This window comes from Blennius ocellaris (assembly GCF_963422515.1).
Source record: "Blennius ocellaris genome assembly, chromosome: 2".
Lineage (NCBI taxonomy): Eukaryota > Metazoa > Chordata > Actinopteri > Blenniiformes > Blenniidae > Blennius > Blennius ocellaris.
This window is the reverse complement of record NC_137651.1, coordinates 7,811,542-7,829,580: the sequence shown is the minus strand read 5'-3', so window position 1 is coordinate 7,829,580 and position 18,039 is coordinate 7,811,542. Positions and strand designations below refer to the sequence as shown.

Here is an 18,039-nt window from a genome sequence, read left to right as displayed (position 1 = left end):
TGATCATGGTACTGAAGTCTGTTGATCTCAGCCAAGGTGCGAAGAAAATCACAAGATTCCCGGACATGCAAAAGCATCTATGAAGGGGAAAAACTACTATTGTTCTTGATGAGCATTTTTTTGTCATGGGATGTAAGTTCTTACTGATAATTGATGAAAAATCAATTCACACACAATCAACAATTGCACTGAAATCAGCCATGTGTATACCCATTTGTGCTCCCGGAATTCAAACACTTAAAATGACATTTTAGAATTGTGACGAATAAATGGAAATGGTGAGAAAGAAAATATTTCAAAAGTATTCTTGAGCCACAGTGATAAGTTAAAAATGTATACATACATATACGAAAGAAAAAATATTTTTACTTCCATTCCACTGACAATAGTTATTACATAAAAGTTTAATAGATTTTAAACTCTGCCTGTTGTGGTTTATTTTGCCAGCCTCACACTTCACTGTACCATTTTCACTTTGTTTCAGTTTTGTCTTTTCAAATGATTGATTATATTTTTTTTGTCGATTGGAAAAAAAAAAATTGCTGAGAAAATGCAAGGTCATATCATGTTCCATTGCTAAGTGATGGACTGCACTGGAATGCATGTGACAATAAACTTGAATTTGAAAAACACTCCATACAGATGATAAGTGGCATAAGATTAATAACTCCCCCTTTAACAATACTCTGCCTTTATTTTATGCTCAACCTCCAGGTTTATGATTCTCCAATAAAATGTAGATGAAATTGTTAATAGTGTTTAAATAAAAATGATAAAAGATGGAGAACAACACCAATTTTCCAGTTCTATAAAGAGTAAAAAAGTGATCAAAATAGACAAAAACACAGCAACTCGTATGTATTGTTGTGTAAATGGGAAGAAACAATTTACAGCACATTAGGCTTATTCTTAAGTAACTTTTCTCTAAATACAGTAAAATGGCTCATGTTGACTTTGAAATGGATGGGGTTTTTTCAGTTTGTAATAATTTAAGTATGAACCACATAATATGCTGTTTCACAAAAAAATTTAAAATGAAAAAAAAATGGAGTTGGAAAAGAAAAACCTGAAAAGAGAAAACAACTGAAAACAAAAATGGAAAACAAACAACAAAACAGAAATATAAATATGAAAAAGAATTATTGAAAACTTGAAGGAAGAGAAACCATCTCGATCAAGTCAAGACAAGACGTGGAAAAGTTGGGGAAAAAACCCAAACAAACAAGAGGCGCTTTTAAAACACTGCGTCATGACGTCAGAAAGATTTCAAACGCCTGGCGGACCAATAAGCTTCGTCAGTTCACAGACGCGTTGATACGTGAAAGCCGATTGGTTAGTCTGACGTTACTTCCTTGATTTGAAATCGGTTTGATTTCACAGAGCTGTTAAGTCCTGTGGATATCAGCTCAGGGACTGCAGACAGGACGGTGAACTGTACTTTTTCAAGGAGAACGAATACATTACACCACGAGGAAAAGTGGCTGGAGTCGGTTTTGGACGGTAAGAGTCTTTGCTGAAGTCACGCTATTGGCTATTGGCAATTCTGGCTCAACGACACAAGCGTAGAGAAAATGCCGGACCTGTAAAGTTCATTCGAGATCTTGACCCCACAGGCTGTTGTAAACTGAAATAATCTGATTTGGATTCAACTGATTTGGATTTCAGGTTAAAAACACCTCGTGTCATCCAAGATGACCACCAACTTGAGTGTTAAAGCCCTTCTCGAGTGGGTGAGTGGATCGTAGCGTCATTGATTCTGTGTAAACGTGTTTACTAACTTTGGTCAGCTCGACAGTTATATATGTATGTGCCTTGCATTCTTTTTTAATTTTCTGTTTTTGCAGGTCAACAATATAAATCTGTCCGACCGAGAGATAAACATAAGTGACTTGCAGGATGGGACAATCTTGCAGAAACTTGTTTGTATGATGTGAGTAGAAGCAATGTGTTGCTTTTTCTGTTTGTTTTGAATGAGCAAATTCAAGGTTGATGGACTGTAACTGGGTATTGGGTTTTTACTGAAAGTCAATGTTCTTAATAATCACTGTTTTATTTATTTATTTATTTATTTTAGGAAAAAGGAACCCTCTTGCTTGAATAATTCCCCTGATGATCGGTACTTACTTGTTGCAAACTTTATTGAAAGTAAGTACCTCTGACTTATCAAATATTTCTGACAATATATGATACATTCTCCATCTGTGTTTTAGATTGGAGTTATTTGCCATGTTTAGAAATGGACTTTGCACTTTGATCTCAGTTTTGTAACTAAAATGTAGCTTAGTTTTTCATTTTCCTTGTATTTAAACTATGCTGACTAATTTGTCATCAGAATGTGTTCATAACACCAAAATGCTATGTGTCTTCAAGGTTGTCAATTTCTTAGTTTTTTTTTTTTTTTTTAACTTTTGATAACTTTCCTCCACATCATCAACCACACCCTGCATCAATGTTGGGTGCAGTTCAATAATGTGCTCCATTTAAATTTTTATGCCAGGGACTGATGACAGTTTAATAACACACATTCAGAACCACTTTTCTCATGACTGTTAAAAATATCTTCCAGTCAGATGTTGAATATTGCCACCAAGTACTGGTTAACCTGTGTTTGTTTGGGCTCCTTCTCTATTAGGGGACTGCAGATTCAGCGCAGCCAGTGGCACATCCGTATCTTGGAACGACATCAGAGATGGCCACAACCTGTCGGTGGAGATTGCAAAGGTACAAAGCAAAATAACGCAAAAACATTTAAATTCACAAAGACTGAGTGCAATAATTTGGTAAAACCACCAGGTACTGTTGCTGCTCCTCTATTATGACATGATGAATGACCGCTGCACGCTGAAGACACTGGATTGCAATGTAGAGGTAAGCAGAGAGCTTATGGTCTGTCTTAGTGGTACTGATATTGTGCCGTCGTTGAATTTGATGCCCATGTGTCTTCTCCTTCTCTTAGAAAGAACTAGCACATCTCACTAGTTCATTTCTGATGGAGAATGAGGACTGTGTTTATCTCAGCAATGGACTGGATGCCTACTTGGCAAAGAAATGTAAGTCGTATTTGTTAAATTTAAACTTTACGGAAAATTTAAAGTGATTATTTACCATGCCCAAAGATATAGAGTTACATGCATGCAACGTTGTTTTTTTATAGTTTGGATTCAACATACAAATTGTAAATTCCCTCTTAGATATTCCATGCTCCCGGGATGTATTTGAGCAAACAGAAACCAGCTCACCTTCAAGTGTGTCGACCGTCTCCTCACTCTGGGAAGATTCTCCCGTCGCCCACCGGTCACAAAGGGTCACCTTTCTGGAAACGGAAACCGTGGCTTCTTCTTCAATCAGGTATTGGCAAAGAATGAATATGAATCTACTACATGCATGTCATTATTTATGGAAAAATTCACCAAGACGGGCAATGTTCAATCCAATGTTGAATGCTAAAAGTGATGCTTTGTTAACATATATAAAATATTAGTTAATTGGTAAGAACATTTTGGGTATTTCTAAATAATTTAGTAAGCTATCATTTCTTCTTAAATGGGTCAAATGATCAGACCACAATGTGATACTTATAATGAAAAGTTGGCATTGAACCTGGGCACATATTAAAAAAAAAAAAAAAAAAAATCTCTTCTTCACTTGCATTCACAGATATAGCTTTTTATATCCTTACATATAGTCCATAAGCCCATAAAATACACACTAATTTATATAAAATCTTCTGATTACAGGTTATTTTACCTTGCTTTTCTTTTTTTCCTTCTTCTTTCAGCAAGTCCCCATTGGAGGATATAATGAACACTCCAAAGTTTCAGATCAGGAAGATGAAACGACAGATAATAATGGAGAGAGACTACCGAGATGGTTTGGAGAGGGAACTGGCCAACAAGCTTGCGCTCATTACACAGAGAGGTAGTACCATGTCTTTAAAGCACTCTGTGTTGAATTCTGTTCAAGGAAAACAGGCTAACGCATACCACACATGGCTGACACTTTGAGGTTCTTTTGTTTTATTGCTTATTTATTTTATTTAAATAATACTGTATTTCTTGTATTTATCTAATTTGAGGCATTGGGCATGTGCAAGTTTGACAGTTTTGTGCATTACACTACCCCTTCAGTTTGTACTGTTATCCAAAGCTGCACTGTTGGTGCATAGGAGATGTCTGTTGTGCTACAGATGAATTTCTATTAGACTTGCGTAATTCCTGAAGGTCTGCAAGCACAGTATGGATTATTTCTCCTGGAAATGGATCTAAAAGAAATGTGGTTTTGTTGATGTTTGGACAGATATTGCATTTTTCTTTTTTCATAGGTGTGTATTGATGTTCTCTGCCCTGTGATTTATGTCTTTGCGTTATATTGTCATGTTACTGGTGTTATTATTTTTCAAGGTTAACTTTGCCCCATCTGTGCTTTGATTTCCCCCACAACCAGAGTCTCTTATAAACCAGTTGCAGTATCGCCTCGATAAGATGAAAGAACAACAGGGGGATCAGGAGCAAATTATCAGGCAACAAATCAATGAACTTGAGACCAAGAATGACACGTAAGTAACCTTGCACTCAAAAATCCAATCCAGTATAACATGTACGTGATGTGCTATAACCAAAATGCATCATATTTTTAATGCATTTCACATGTTGAATACTTTAAGTGCACTTCTACCGAATTAAGTAAGGCTCCTTCTCACAACTGACTGTGGAATAATTATGGTTGTCAATTTAATTGTTTGCTTGGCTGATGTCCGAAAATACCCGAGTGTACATTGCAAGACTTGACTGCTTTCATCCATGGTTTTAATTGTTTAGATGAGAAGTGATCGATTCTGTGTTCGACAATGGTCTTCAGAAGTGTAGAATAGTGTCCTGTCTGTTCCAGAGCTATGTGTGTTTGTTTGATAGACTCGTGTCTGAAATGGTGAATAGCAGCAGCATGTTGTAGAGTAGAGGACCCAGGGTCCAGGATTGCACATGTTAAGGAAAACTATGATAAAACACTTTATAGAATCCCAAGCAGTCCTGGGAAAACGATCCATTGCTTTTCTTCTGAAGGCTCCTGCTTTTCTACGTTGATGTGACGGGCATGTCTGCCAGCGTTTGGCTTCACTGTAATGTCCGAGATAATTCGAAAGCAGAAAGGTGGTCCAGAGCCTTAGGGAGCTCTGACGAAAAGAGGTTCACTGTTCCAAGAGACAGGAACTGTCTTGAGAGGCATTTTGCTGGCAAATAAATGCAACCGCTCCTCTTGCAACAAATCTTGTGTTTTCTCTGCTGCATTGATTCGGAAGCTGTATGTGTTTGTCTCAAACCGAACTGCACCTCAACAAGTCTTCAAGTGCTTGTCCATGAGTAATTCTCGTCTCGATTTATACCTCACTTGGTTCAAAATCCAAACGCAAGACCTGGTTTGTGACTTGTAGAGTGTCATCATTAAATTACCTGTAACCACCACCAAAACTCTTGTGTGGAATCGTGTTTTGCATTTCCTGAAACATGGTTAATTCCGGTCGACACCTGGCTATTCTCCAAAATCTGCTTGCAACTGGCTCTTTCTTGCACAGATTAATAGTGCCACACTGGTAAACTTTAAAGTGGTTTAGTAATATACAATATTTACAGTCATTCCTCGCATTTGTACTTGAACACACAGTTAAATGACAAATAGTATAATAGTTCGAAGACATGTTGTTGATCTTAGGTTGCAGATGCGTCTCAAGGAGATGTTGAAGGAAAATAAAGATCTGAAGAACACATCCTCACTCATGGAGCACAAGGTGGACGAGCTCGCAGATGAAAATGGATCGCTCTCTTCTCAGGTATTAACACAAGTCGACATTTCTTTTTGATTGAATTTCGTGTTTAAAAATAAATTCTTCTTGCCATATAGCCATTATTTTGTCCTCATGTTAAAAATCATTTTCATTCAGATATCGTTCCTTAACTCTGCTCTTTATTGCTTTCGTAAACCTTTCACATCTGTTTTCTCTGCTCATCTTTTAGATATTGCGCATTCGCTTTTATTTCAGCTTTTTTTCTTTTCTGTTCAAATGTCCAAGGATTCACGTAGACTGTTGTTTGAAACCTTCAGCCAAACAAATATGACAAACACTTTAATTTCTTTCTCAGATGAAAACGCTGTGTTCACAGCTGGTCATTTTTGAAGCAGAAGTTGGGAGGCTGACAGAAACGCAAGCATCTGCACAGGAGGAGTGGTCTAATAAAACGAGCCACTTCCAGTCAGAACTCACTCAAGCAACGGCTCAAAAGGTAGGTTATATGGTAGATTTTCAATATCAGTTTTTTATTTTGTTGTCGTTCCAATCCACTTTTATTTATATAGCACATTTTAACAACAACGTGTTCCCAAAGTGCTGCACATGTGACTGCACATAAAAAAAAAAAAAAACCAACACCAAAAAAATAAATAAACAACACTAAAACACTAAACACTAAAAAAACCATAAAATAAAAATTTAAACAGATTAAAAACTACAAACACATAAAAAAACTACAAATAAGAATACAACAATTCAAAAGAATAAACAGAAATATAAAAAGGCTTATTTTGTTGTCGTTCAACTGTACACTAGGCAAAAATCATGAGATTGGATTTACAGAAGCAAAACAAAAACAAATGTCAAAACAGTCATTCAGCAAATATTTTGGGAATGTCGGGTAGATCAGTTCTCTTGAAATTATGAGTCGTTATCAAGTCTCTTTTGTTTATCGTTTTCTGCTGTTAATGAGCCATTTGTCCCACTTTCTTGTGAAGATGAATTGTTGTGTTCTCACCTTATACGCAAGCTTTTCCATAGTAAGAATGTCCTCTATTATCACTCAGAAAGGTTGTGTTTTTGCAGAGGACCAGAATATGTGTGTGATTTGGTTCCATTTGCCCACATAATCTCCAGCAATGTTGTTGAGCTTTTGTATGTTTGCTTTTCATTTGGGGGATTTGAAAACAAGGTTTTTAATCACTTTCAAGGGGGGCATATGTAAACTAATGTTATCAGAGTTTGGTTGAGTATTCATGTCACTGTCATGTATTGACCCTGATTTGTTTTTGACATTCGAATTTGAATATAATGTGCTGTTTCCCTTGTGCTTTCTCAGGAGCTACTTGCTGAGCGAATTCAAATCCTTCAAGGAAAGATTTCCTGTTTGGAGGATCAAATGAGCAAGGCCACTCAGGAGGAGACAGGAGAGAACATGGGCCCTATAATGGAAGTAAGGTCTCCTTTTAAAAAAAAATATTATTACCAAAAGCTCATTTTAATTCTCTGTGTTCAGAACTATCGATTTGATCATTCTCTCACTTGATGGTTACTAATTGTGTTTTCTTTCGATATTGCCAGAGAGCAAGTTTGGAGTCAGAAATCAGTTGTCTGAAGCATGAGCTGGAGAGTACGAGACTCTCCCTCAAAAAGGCAGAGGTAGAAATCCAAGATAAAAGTCAGCAGTTATTGGAGCTCCAACAAGAAATTGCAGAACACAAGGACCTCTTGAATAAAGAAAAATCCCACACTCAGGATATAATCCAAGCCAAAGATGAAATGTACAACAAGCTGCAAAAGGAGCTAACTGAAGAGCAGGCCGTTCTTCAGCAGGAGATCCGGCGCCTCATGTTTGAACTGGAGCAGCTTGAAAAGCAAAAATCAGAGGAAATAGCCAGACTTCAGCAGCATATTTCTGATTGTAACCAGGAAATTGAACAGCTCAAGGATATTAAGAAAGAAAAGGAAGACCTGTTGCATCAAACTGAAGAAAAGGTGAAAGCGCTTGAGACAAAGTTAGCTGTGGCTATTTCTGAAGCGGCTGATAAGGACCAACAAATTAATCATCTCAAAGAAGAAATAGACATGCTTGCAAATGAAAGTCTAAAAACCAAAAGTGAAATTCAGACTAAAGAACAAGCTCTCACCACTTTACTCTTGGAGAAATCTCTTGAGCAAGAGAGCCTTGGAAACAAAATTGTGGCTCTCACTGTCCAACTGGACGATCTGAGCTCATCTTTGAAACAGGCTGAGCACCAAATCCAACTGAGGCAAGATCTACTGGTGAAAAGCCAGCAAGAACATGGCAAACAAAGGGAGGCCCTTCAAGAACAGGTTGTGACATATGAAAAAGAGGTGGAAAAACTTGACACAGAAATAAAGGCCAAACATAATGAGCTTGCTATACTTAAGTCTGAGAGCTGTCAACAAAGTGAATCTCTGCAGCAAGAGGTTGAAGGTCTAAAAATCCAGCTAACAAGTCTAAATGACTCACTTAAACAAGCCAATGAGCATGTCGTGGCTCAAGAGGGCACGCTTGCAACACAGCAGCTGGAAAGTGCTCATCAGAGAGCGCTTCTGCAGCAACAGCTTGCAGCATCTGAAGAGCTGGTGAAGAACATGAAGGAGGAGATCCAGACTAAAGAACAACAAATGAATTTGCTGAAAAATCAAAATTCAGAGCAAGCCAAACAAAAATGTCAAGAGACACAGGATTTAAAGCAACATGTCGAGTTTCTTACTACATCTTTGAGGTCTGCTGAAGAGAGTTTACAGTTGAATCAAAATCTGTTCGCCGATCAGCAACAACAAAACATTCAGCAAATTGAGGAACTTGAGAAGCAAGTGATGAGCTCTCGAGATGAAGTGAAGCGGCTAAATGCAGAGATTCATGCAAAGGAAGAGCAGTTGAATCAGCTGAAGACCGAGACATCCACTCACTCTGAACTGCTACAGCAGGAGCTTGAAGGGCTGAATGAACAAATAAAAAGCATGACCAGTTCCCTGGAGATGGCTAAGCAACAAGTTGAGGCCAAAGAGACTCTCATAGCCAAGCAGGAGCAGGAAAGCACCTTGAGGGTGGAGGAACTCCAACAGCACAGTGCGCTTCTCGAGGAGGAGGTGACTCGGCTGAAGCAGGAGATCCAAAGCAAACAAGGAGAGGTTGATACACTACAGCTTGAGAGCATCAGAAAGTCGGAGGTCCTTCAGAAAGAGGTCCAAATGCTCAAGGATCAAGTAGAACAAGTGAATGTATCACTGGAGACTGCAACAGAGCAGATCCATGCTAAAGATAACCTACTGGCTGAAAAAGAAATGGAAATGACTCAGGAAAAAGACACATTTCAAAACATGATGAAATCATCTGAAGAGGAGATCAGAGGTCTGAAGGAACAGATTGAGGATAAAGAACAACAGCTGATCACTTTACAAAAAGATGGTGCCATACATTCAGATAAGCTACAGCATGACATGCAAGATCTAAAATCTCAACTGAATCATTTGCAGAACTCTCTCACACAAGCTGAGAACAACAATCAAATTCAACTCAACATTCTTGATAAACAAGAGCAGGAATCTGCTTGTCAGAGAGAGAGCCTCAAGCAACAACTGTCTGCTTCCGAGGATAAGGTCAAGTGCATGGAAGAGGAGCTCCAGACTAAAGCGGAACAAATAAACGTCTTGAAAAATCAAAGTTGCGAACAAGTAGAACAGCTACGTGAACAGATCCAGAATTTTGAGCAAAATGTTGACTGCCTTAGCTCATCGTTGAAGACTGCTGAGGAGAAATTAAAATCCAAGGAAAGTTTGCTCACTGACCAGCAATTCAAAAACAATCTGGATATTGAAGAACTCCAGAAGCAAGTGATGAGCTCTCGAGATGAAGTGAAGCGGCTAAATGCGGAGATCCATGCAAAGGAGGAGCAGTTGAATCAGCTGAAGACCGAGACATCCACTCACTCTGAACTGCTACAGCACGAGCTTGAAGGGCTGAATGAACAAATAAAAAGCATGACCAGTTCCCTGGAGATGGCTAAGCAACAAGTTGAGGCCAAAGAGACTCTGATAGCCAAGCAGGAGCAGGAAAGCACCTTGAGGGTGGAGGAACTCCAACAGCACAGTGCGCTTCTCGAGGAGGAGGTGACTCGGCTGAAGCAGGAGATCCAAAGCAAACAAGGAGAGGTTGATACACTACAGCTTGAGAGCGTCAGAAAGTCGGAGGTCCTTCAGAAAGAGGTCCAAATGCTCAAGGATCAAGTAGAACAAGTGAATGTATCACTGGAGACTTCAACAGAGCAGATCCATGCTAAAGATAACCTGCTGGCTGAAAAAGAAATGGAAATGACTCAAGAAAAAGACACATTTCAAAACATGATGAAATCATCTGAAGAGGAGATCAGAGGTCTGAAGGAACAGATTGAGGACAAAGAACAACAGCTGATCACTTTACAAAAAGATAGTGCCATACATTCTGATAAGCTACAGCATGACATCCAAGATTTAAAATCTCAACTGAATCATTTGCAGCTCTCTCTCACACAAGCTGAGAACAACAATCAAATTCAACTCGACATTCTTGAAAAACAAGAGCAGGAATCTGCTTGTCAGAGAGAGAGCCTCAAGCAACAACTGTCTGCTTCCGAGGATAAGGTCAAGTGCATGGAAGAGGAGCTCCAGACTAAAGCGGAACAAATAAACGTCTTGAAAAATCAAAGTTGCGAACAAGTAGAACAGCTACGTGAACAGATCCAGAATTTTGAGCAAAATGTTGACTGCCTTAGCTCATCGTTGAAGACTGCTGAGGAGAAATTAAAATCCAAGGAAAGTTTGCTCACTGACCAGCAATTCAAAAACAATCTGGATATTGAAGAACTCCAGAAGCAAGTGATGAGCTCTCGAGATGAAGTGAAGCGGCTAAATGCGGAGATCCATGCAAAGGAGGAGCAGTTGAATCAGCTGAAGACCGAGACATCCACTCACTCTGAACTGCTACAGCACGAGCTTGAAGGGCTGAATGAACAAATAAAAAGCATGACCAGTTCCCTGGAGATGGCTAAGCAACAAGTTGAGGCCAAAGAGACTCTGATAGCCAAGCAGGAGCAGGAAAGCACCTTGAGGGTGGAGGAACTCCAACAGCACAGTGCGCTTCTCGAGGAGGAGGTGACTCGGCTGAAGCAGGAGATCCAAAGCAAACAAGGAGAGGTTGATACACTACAGCTTGAGAGCGTCAGAAAGTCGGAGGTCCTTCAGAAAGAGGTCCAAATGCTCAAGGATCAAGTAGAACAAGTGAATGTATCACTGGAGACTTCAACAGAGCAGATCCATGCTAAAGATAACCTGCTGGCTGAAAAAGAAATGGAAATGACTCAAGAAAAAGACACATTTCAAAACATGATGAAATCATCTGAAGAGGAGATCAGAGGTCTGAAGGAACAGATTGAGGACAAAGAACAACAGCTGATCACTTTACAAAAAGATAGTGCCATACATTCTGATAAGCTACAGCATGACATCCAAGATTTAAAATCTCAACTGAATCATTTGCAGCTCTCTCTCACACAAGCTGAGAACAACAATCAAATTCAACTCGACATTCTTGAAAAACAAGAGCAGGAATCTGCTTGTCAGAGAGAGAGCCTCAAGCAACAACTGTCTGCTTCCGAAGAGAAGGTCAAGTGCATGGAAGAGGAGCTCCAGACTAAAGCGGAACAAATAAACGTCTTGAAAAATCAAAGTTGCGAACAAGTAGAACAGCTACGTGAACAGATCCAGAATTTTGAGCAAAATGTTGACTGCCTTAGCTCATCGTTGAAGACTGCTGAAGAGAAATTAAAATCCAAGGAAAGTTTGCTCACTGACCAGCAATTCAAAAACAATCTGGATATTGAAGAACTCCAGAAGCAAGTGATGAGCTCTCGAGATGAAGTGAAGCGGCTAAATGCGGAGGTCCATGCAAAGGAAGAGCAGTTGAATCAGCTGAAGACCGAGACATCCACTCACTCTGAACTGCTACAGCAGGAGCTTGAAGGGCTGAATGAACAAATAAAAAGCATGACCAGTTCCCTGGAGATGGCTAAGCAACAAGTTGAGGCCAAAGAGACTCTCATAGCCAAGCAGGAGCAGGAAAGCACCTTGAGGGTGGAGGAACTCCAACAGAACAGTGCGCTTCTCGAGGAGGAGGTGACTCGGCTGAAGCAGGAGATCCAAAGCAAACAAGGAGAGGTTGATACACTACAGCTTGAGAGCGTCAGAAAGTCGGGGGTCCTTCAGAAAGAGGTCCAAATGCTCAAGGATCAAGAAAAACACATGAATATATCACTGAAGACTGCAACAGAGCAGCTCCATGCTAAAGATAACCTGCTGGCTGAAAAAGAAATGGAAATGACTCAGGAAAAAGACGCATTTCAAAACATGATGAAATCATCTGAAGAGGAGATCAGAGGTCTGAAGGAAAAAATGCAAGCTAAAGAAGAACAACTGGTCACACTACAAAAAGACAGTAATGTACAGGAACAGGAAATCACAAGTCTGAGAACTCAGTTAGACAATGTGTGTGTCTCACTCAAGAAGGCTGAGGAGGACGTTCAGAATCAGTTGGAAAGGCTTAATACACAGGAGCAGAAGAATGCTCATCATAGAGAACATCTGCAGCAACAAATGTCTGCTTCTGAAAAGGAAGTGAAGAATATGAAAACTGTGGTCCAAGCTAAAGAGGAACAGATCGTTCTCCTGAAGACCGATGCGTTGGAGCAGTGCGATTTACTAAATCAAGAGATTCAGCGTTTGAAGAAAGAGGTTGAGACCCTTGACTGCTGTCTAAAAGAGGCTCACTTAGATGTCCAGTCAAAGGACGTTCTCTTGTCTCAGGAACAACAAAAAAATACTCAACAGGAGGAGGTGCTCCAACGCCTACACGAGAAAGCCCAACAAGTTAACATTCTGCAGAGCGACATATCCACACGTGACCAAGATCTCAATATGTTAAGAGAGCAAGTTGCTGCCCAAGAGCACTTGTTGCAAAAAGCAAAAGAAGACGCTGAAGCCATCCTCTCTGATAATGACAGACTGACTCATGCAAATCAAGCAATGAAGAGACAGATTATAGCCTCCCAGAGTTCGACGTCTGTCCTCCAACAACAGCTGGAAAAACTCAAAATGGAGAAGGACAAATTGCTGAAAGAAAAAGCAGAAAAAAGTCAGCACAGTAATAGAGAGCTGCAGGAACAGCTTGCAACTAAAACAGAGGCTGCAAACCACTACAAGACACAGGTTAGTTTGAACCCTAAGTCTTCTCCAAAGAGGACATTTTCCCTTTATTTTAGATGGTTTAGTGTTTGACTTGTCTGAATGATCAATGCTTATGCATTTTTCTTTTTCTCCACGACATCACAGATGGAGAATGCTGTGAGTCATTATAATGGGAAAAAGGAACTTCTCCAGAAAAGCCAAGAAGAAGTGGAACAACTCCGAACTTCTTTAGAGGTCAAGGAGAGTGAAGTGAAGGCTTTTGTTATTGAAAAACAGCTACTGACGCATGAACTGGAAGAGGCAGAAACCAATAACAAGAGACTTTTGAACAAGGTTGCCAGTTTGGAAGCCCAGGTTCGTCTTGTGTCTTTAAAATATGAAAACATTACAGTCACCAGGAAAGCCTACGCTGATGCAAGGTCTTAAGTCACTGTGAGAATAAACGTGCTCCTAATTTCTCCCTATGTTTCTACTTCTAGCTGGCGTTTGCTGACCAAGCCCTACGAGCAAAGAATAGGATCCATGCCACTGGTGGCGTTGCGACTGAGATCTCTAATTCTGAATTCACCATTAAAAATATGGGCGTTTGCCCTGCAGCACTGGAGAAGAGGAGCATAAGTTCTGACAGTCTGGACCAGAGCTCTCTGGAATTCGATCCCAACATAAAGTGAGGACTAATTTGTTCTTTGACTGCAGAAGAAGTTTGTTGACGATAAAGAAAAAAAAAAACATTCTCGATTGGTAAATTAACTATGATCTTGAAGAGGCTGGTTTTGTGTAATTCAAAAATGTAAAACAACTGTTCACATTCAGTCTTCACAGATGGACAATAATTTCTTTTTGGGTGAAACACCATAATAGTACACAACCTGTTCTCATTCCCCTCACAATGATGCATATCTCGCCATCCACTATGTAAAGTTTGATTGTCAGATTATCCATTATCTCTTGCAAATATTAACTGTGGACTTATTGAATGTTTTTTTTTTTTTAAGGAGGAAACTGTCTGCGCCAGATGAGTCGAGCACGCCACTTGTTCGCAGCTCAGAGCGCCTGGCAGCGAAACGCAGGACTGAACGGACTGAATCACTGGAAACCCTGTACTTCACACCCATAAACACCAGAAAGACCAACAGGTATTGAAAGAATCAATTGAAGGGAAATAAAATGGGAACCTCCTGAATTATCAGTTTGTTTGTATTGCAAAACTTGACTGGAACATGTCCTTCACATTACAATGATGTCCTTTTCTTTGCTGAAAATTATTTCTTGGTTTTTTGTCGTTTTCTTGTGAGATTTGAGTTTTTACTTCGTTGAATTGGCTGATTTCTAATATTGACCCCACCAGAACTTGGATATGTGTGAAGCTTTTCAAACTATTTGAAGCTCATTGATTGAAATATACCTATTTATTGCTAATAGCTGGTTAAATGTGCATTTTTTTTTCTATATGCATTCAACAACACTAGTTCCACAACTGCAGTCAAATTAGACAGTCATTTCTAATAGTTTATTAGAAAATTCAGACCAAAGTTGGACAACTGTCCAGTGATTTCTTCATACTGCTCTACTTTATTCATTTATTCATTGGCAGCTTTTTTTTGTTTGTTTTATCATGTTGTTATTGTCGTCCTTTTTATTTCAACATTCTTTACACAGACCCAGTGCAGAGCAGGACGGTGAGGTGGATTCAGTCCGGAGAAATCCAACTTCATCTGTCAAACGACGCAGGACCACACAAGTGATAAACATCACTTTGACCAAAGTGAGCAGAATCTGCTTTGTTCACCATGACTCACAATTCGAAGTAAATTTAAAATGCTTTGAGAAGCGAGCAGAGTATAGTTCAGTTCTGACTGACTGTTCTGATCGACAGAAAACCCCTGGCGGCAGTGATGACGACGAGAGTTTCCACAGCCTGGCTCCAGCCCGCTCGCAGCCAAACCTCCCCTCTGCTCACTCTTCGCAGTTTATATCAAAGGAACTGTTTGAAACCCCTGCTAAAAAGACCAACGCTGCTAGCGACCAGCTCATTGGCTTTCCAGGGTACAGACGGAGCACAATTCATTGCCAGAGTAAGGCCATATCTCTCGCTTGTTTGGAATCAAAGTATCGACGTCCTTGGCTCTTACTCAAAGCCATCGGTCATGAAGAAAAATCTGAATCGAACCCGTCTGACATTTTAACATAACAGTATGACTGTTGTTCAACAACTGTTGTAACCAAGTTGAAAACAAGTTATAATTACATGCTTTATTTTATTTTTGCCACAACTCCATTAGTCCACCTCCTTTAATCACATCATGACGGTGACATAAAATCTCTCTGTACAGGAGACCATAACATTTTCACAAACGTCATGCAGCAGAATTCAGGAGCTTTCTTCACTGCAGCGACACATTTATTTGATCAGCATTTGTGTACAAAGTGCTGCGCCACTTGTTAAGCATTTGCCATATTTAGAGTCCAGGTTGTTTTGCAGTTTTACGGTGCTATGTAGTCACCAGTTGAGGTGAATGTGTGATTTTATCTAAAAAAAAAATTCTACTTTTGCTTGTGTCAGGTGCCAGCACATTCTGTGCTGTGGGAGAGGGCGAGGATGACGGTGCCCCTGATGACTGGTTGAGGATTGCTGAGCTCCAAGCGAGGAACAAGGCCTGTCTTCCTCATCTGAAGAGCAGCTATCCTGTGGAGTGCGAGGTAAACGATCACCAACGTTTGGTCGCCTATATACACTTTGACATGCATTTATTCACATCAAACGAGTAACTAATACAATGAGCAGTGAAGAAGCCGATGTTTAAACGATGACGGCAGCGTTCGAAGATGATTAGTATATATCCGCTCCTTCAGCCCAGCCGAAACAGTGCCTTCGTATTCACGGATGAAGAGCTGCGTACGGGTGACCCATCCGAGACGATCCGCCGGGCGTCTATGATGCCGGGCCAGCTGCAGGACTCCCTTGTTTCTCATCGCCACTCCCTGATGCTCGGACAGGCGGGCGTTTCAGCCGGGACTCGGTCCCACCGGCTGTCCTTGATGCCGGGACAGCTGCCAACAAAAGACCGGAAGTTCTTTTCATCTACGCTGTCTGTGCCTCAAACTTCACCTGAGGTTGGTTTGCAGTTGTAGCCTCAGGAATATAATGTTTAATGTTCAGAATTGATCCTAAATCTTGCAAACCTTTGAGCACTTTTGATACAGAAAAATGTGCTTCACCCACATAATCTAAAAGTTGAAGAATATTTCATAGGATATTCAGTTGACTCTTAGATTAGAAAAAATCTTAAAAAAATTCAATTATGTCAGGAATGTCTACCTTCATAACATTCAAGACTATAAAAGCTTTGCAATCGTAATAACTGCCATCAAATGTGATGTCTAAGGAATCTGATCATCTTCACTTTGTGCACTCAATCTAAATTGATTCAGAGTGAATAGAATTATAGAAAGAGTGAACTTTTCCATTCTACTGAAATCTTTTGAGGTGCACCTGTCGTGTTTTGTCACGGACTCTTGACTTGAATGTTTTGTCGTCTCTATTCTCACCTGAAGAGAAAGATGAGAGCCAGCTGCTTTCCTCGTCCGCTCACTCCCAAAAACAAGAACGTGAGCAGTGGACGGTCCAACTCTCACCTTCACACTGAAGTCAGTCCAGTGAGTAATGTACACTCCAACGTCTCCGATAGTTTAATCATTTTGATGGTGATCAGCTCACAAGTGTGTTTGGAATCCCTCGCTACCTGTCTTACTTGTTTTTCATCTTCAGGCCGAAAAGAAGCCGGCAACCATGTTTGTAATCGACAACACGCCCAAGCAAAAAGGCTACCTACAAAAAAGGCTGGACAAAATCCGTGGCTCCACCCGCAAATCCCCAGGCCAAAGGCCCAAGACGTCATCCGCACAGTCCAGTATGCACAAGAGCCAGGAGAACAAGCCTGCAGGAAATCTTCGTGCTGGAGTGGCTCGAGCCGGCAGAGGAGACGGACTGAAGTCACCGCAGGTCGCGACCAGAGGCGTGAGGAAGTCTCCTCAAACTTCCAGCAGGTCTGCGAAGTCTCCCGGACTGACAGCCAGCGCTCGCAAGGTAAACACACACACACACACACACACACACACACACACACACACACACACACACACACACACACACACACACACACACACACACACACAGTTTCATGTGATGATCAAAATGATACAGTAACTTTAATAATGGTTCTATTTATAGCAAAACAGCATCTTTAAAAATAATGTAATACAATAGAAGATATTTTTCACATTATTTATCAAACAATAATATTTCAAGCCTTTATTGAAAACTTTAACTAGACTCCCAATAAAAGGAACATGTGTGTTGGAGGCCACCGGAACTACTGAAGACGGGTCATGTTTTGTGTGTAGTGTGCAACAAAACTGTCTGGTGGTGAATTGATTCACGCAAGTTATTCGTTCTGTAGCATTCAAGTAACTGCTGAATTTATTCAGTTTTCAGATTCAAAAGTCCGTAAGTGATCATGTCTGAGAATTTTACTTTAAAAGAGCCCCATCTCAGGTAACGTGTGGGTTTTATATTCCTCAAAGGCTGGTTGGTGGCTCACATTATAGCATGACAACACACGGTGTCATCTTTCTAAATAACTTGGTGGGTGTTCACGTTTCTCTCAGATTCGGCACTAACGACGCTTCAGCTGTCAAAGTTCTGTCTTCATGTGTGAAGTATGTTCCTCTATGAGCACTAAATCCATCCCGTTGTTTCTGTTCTTTCTTACAGATGATGCGCCGGATGAAAGTTTAAGAAATAATTGATTTGAGCAGTTCTGCTTGTTTTAATCAGTTTTACTTTTTTCATTTTCCAATCTTTTCTTGTATTATATTTTTATGTCTGTTAATAAATGTTTGTTTTTTTAATACCATTTTGGCAAAGCCCATTGGATTGATTCCTCTTCCTGACACACAGGCAACAATTGGCTGAACCGATCAGATGGTGGGATCTGGTGGTGTGTTTT

General features: G+C 40.2%; 1 protein-coding gene across 1 annotated transcript; it reads left to right on the top strand.

The window, feature by feature from the left end:
- Positions 1–1,691: 1,691 nt before the first annotated feature.
- Positions 1,692–17,920, top strand: numa1 (nuclear mitotic apparatus protein 1; the record flags this gene model as incomplete). Its single annotated transcript, XM_080505777.1, has 24 exons — positions 1,692–1,730; positions 1,845–1,884; positions 2,633–2,721; positions 2,794–2,868; positions 2,957–3,050; positions 3,192–3,348; positions 3,779–3,918; positions 4,444–4,555; positions 5,707–5,824; positions 6,135–6,275; positions 7,122–7,235; positions 7,364–9,019; positions 9,557–11,059; positions 11,597–13,051; positions 13,175–13,384; positions 13,510–13,697; positions 14,026–14,166; positions 14,690–14,795; positions 14,907–15,105; positions 15,594–15,730; positions 15,884–16,144; positions 16,586–16,687; positions 16,800–17,117; positions 17,805–17,920. The coding sequence occupies 24 exons, from the start codon at positions 1,692–1,694 to the stop codon at positions 17,826–17,828; spliced, it is 7,419 nt and encodes a 2,472-aa protein (XP_080361903.1). The 3' UTR covers positions 17,829–17,920.
- Positions 17,921–18,039: the final 119 nt, after the last annotated feature.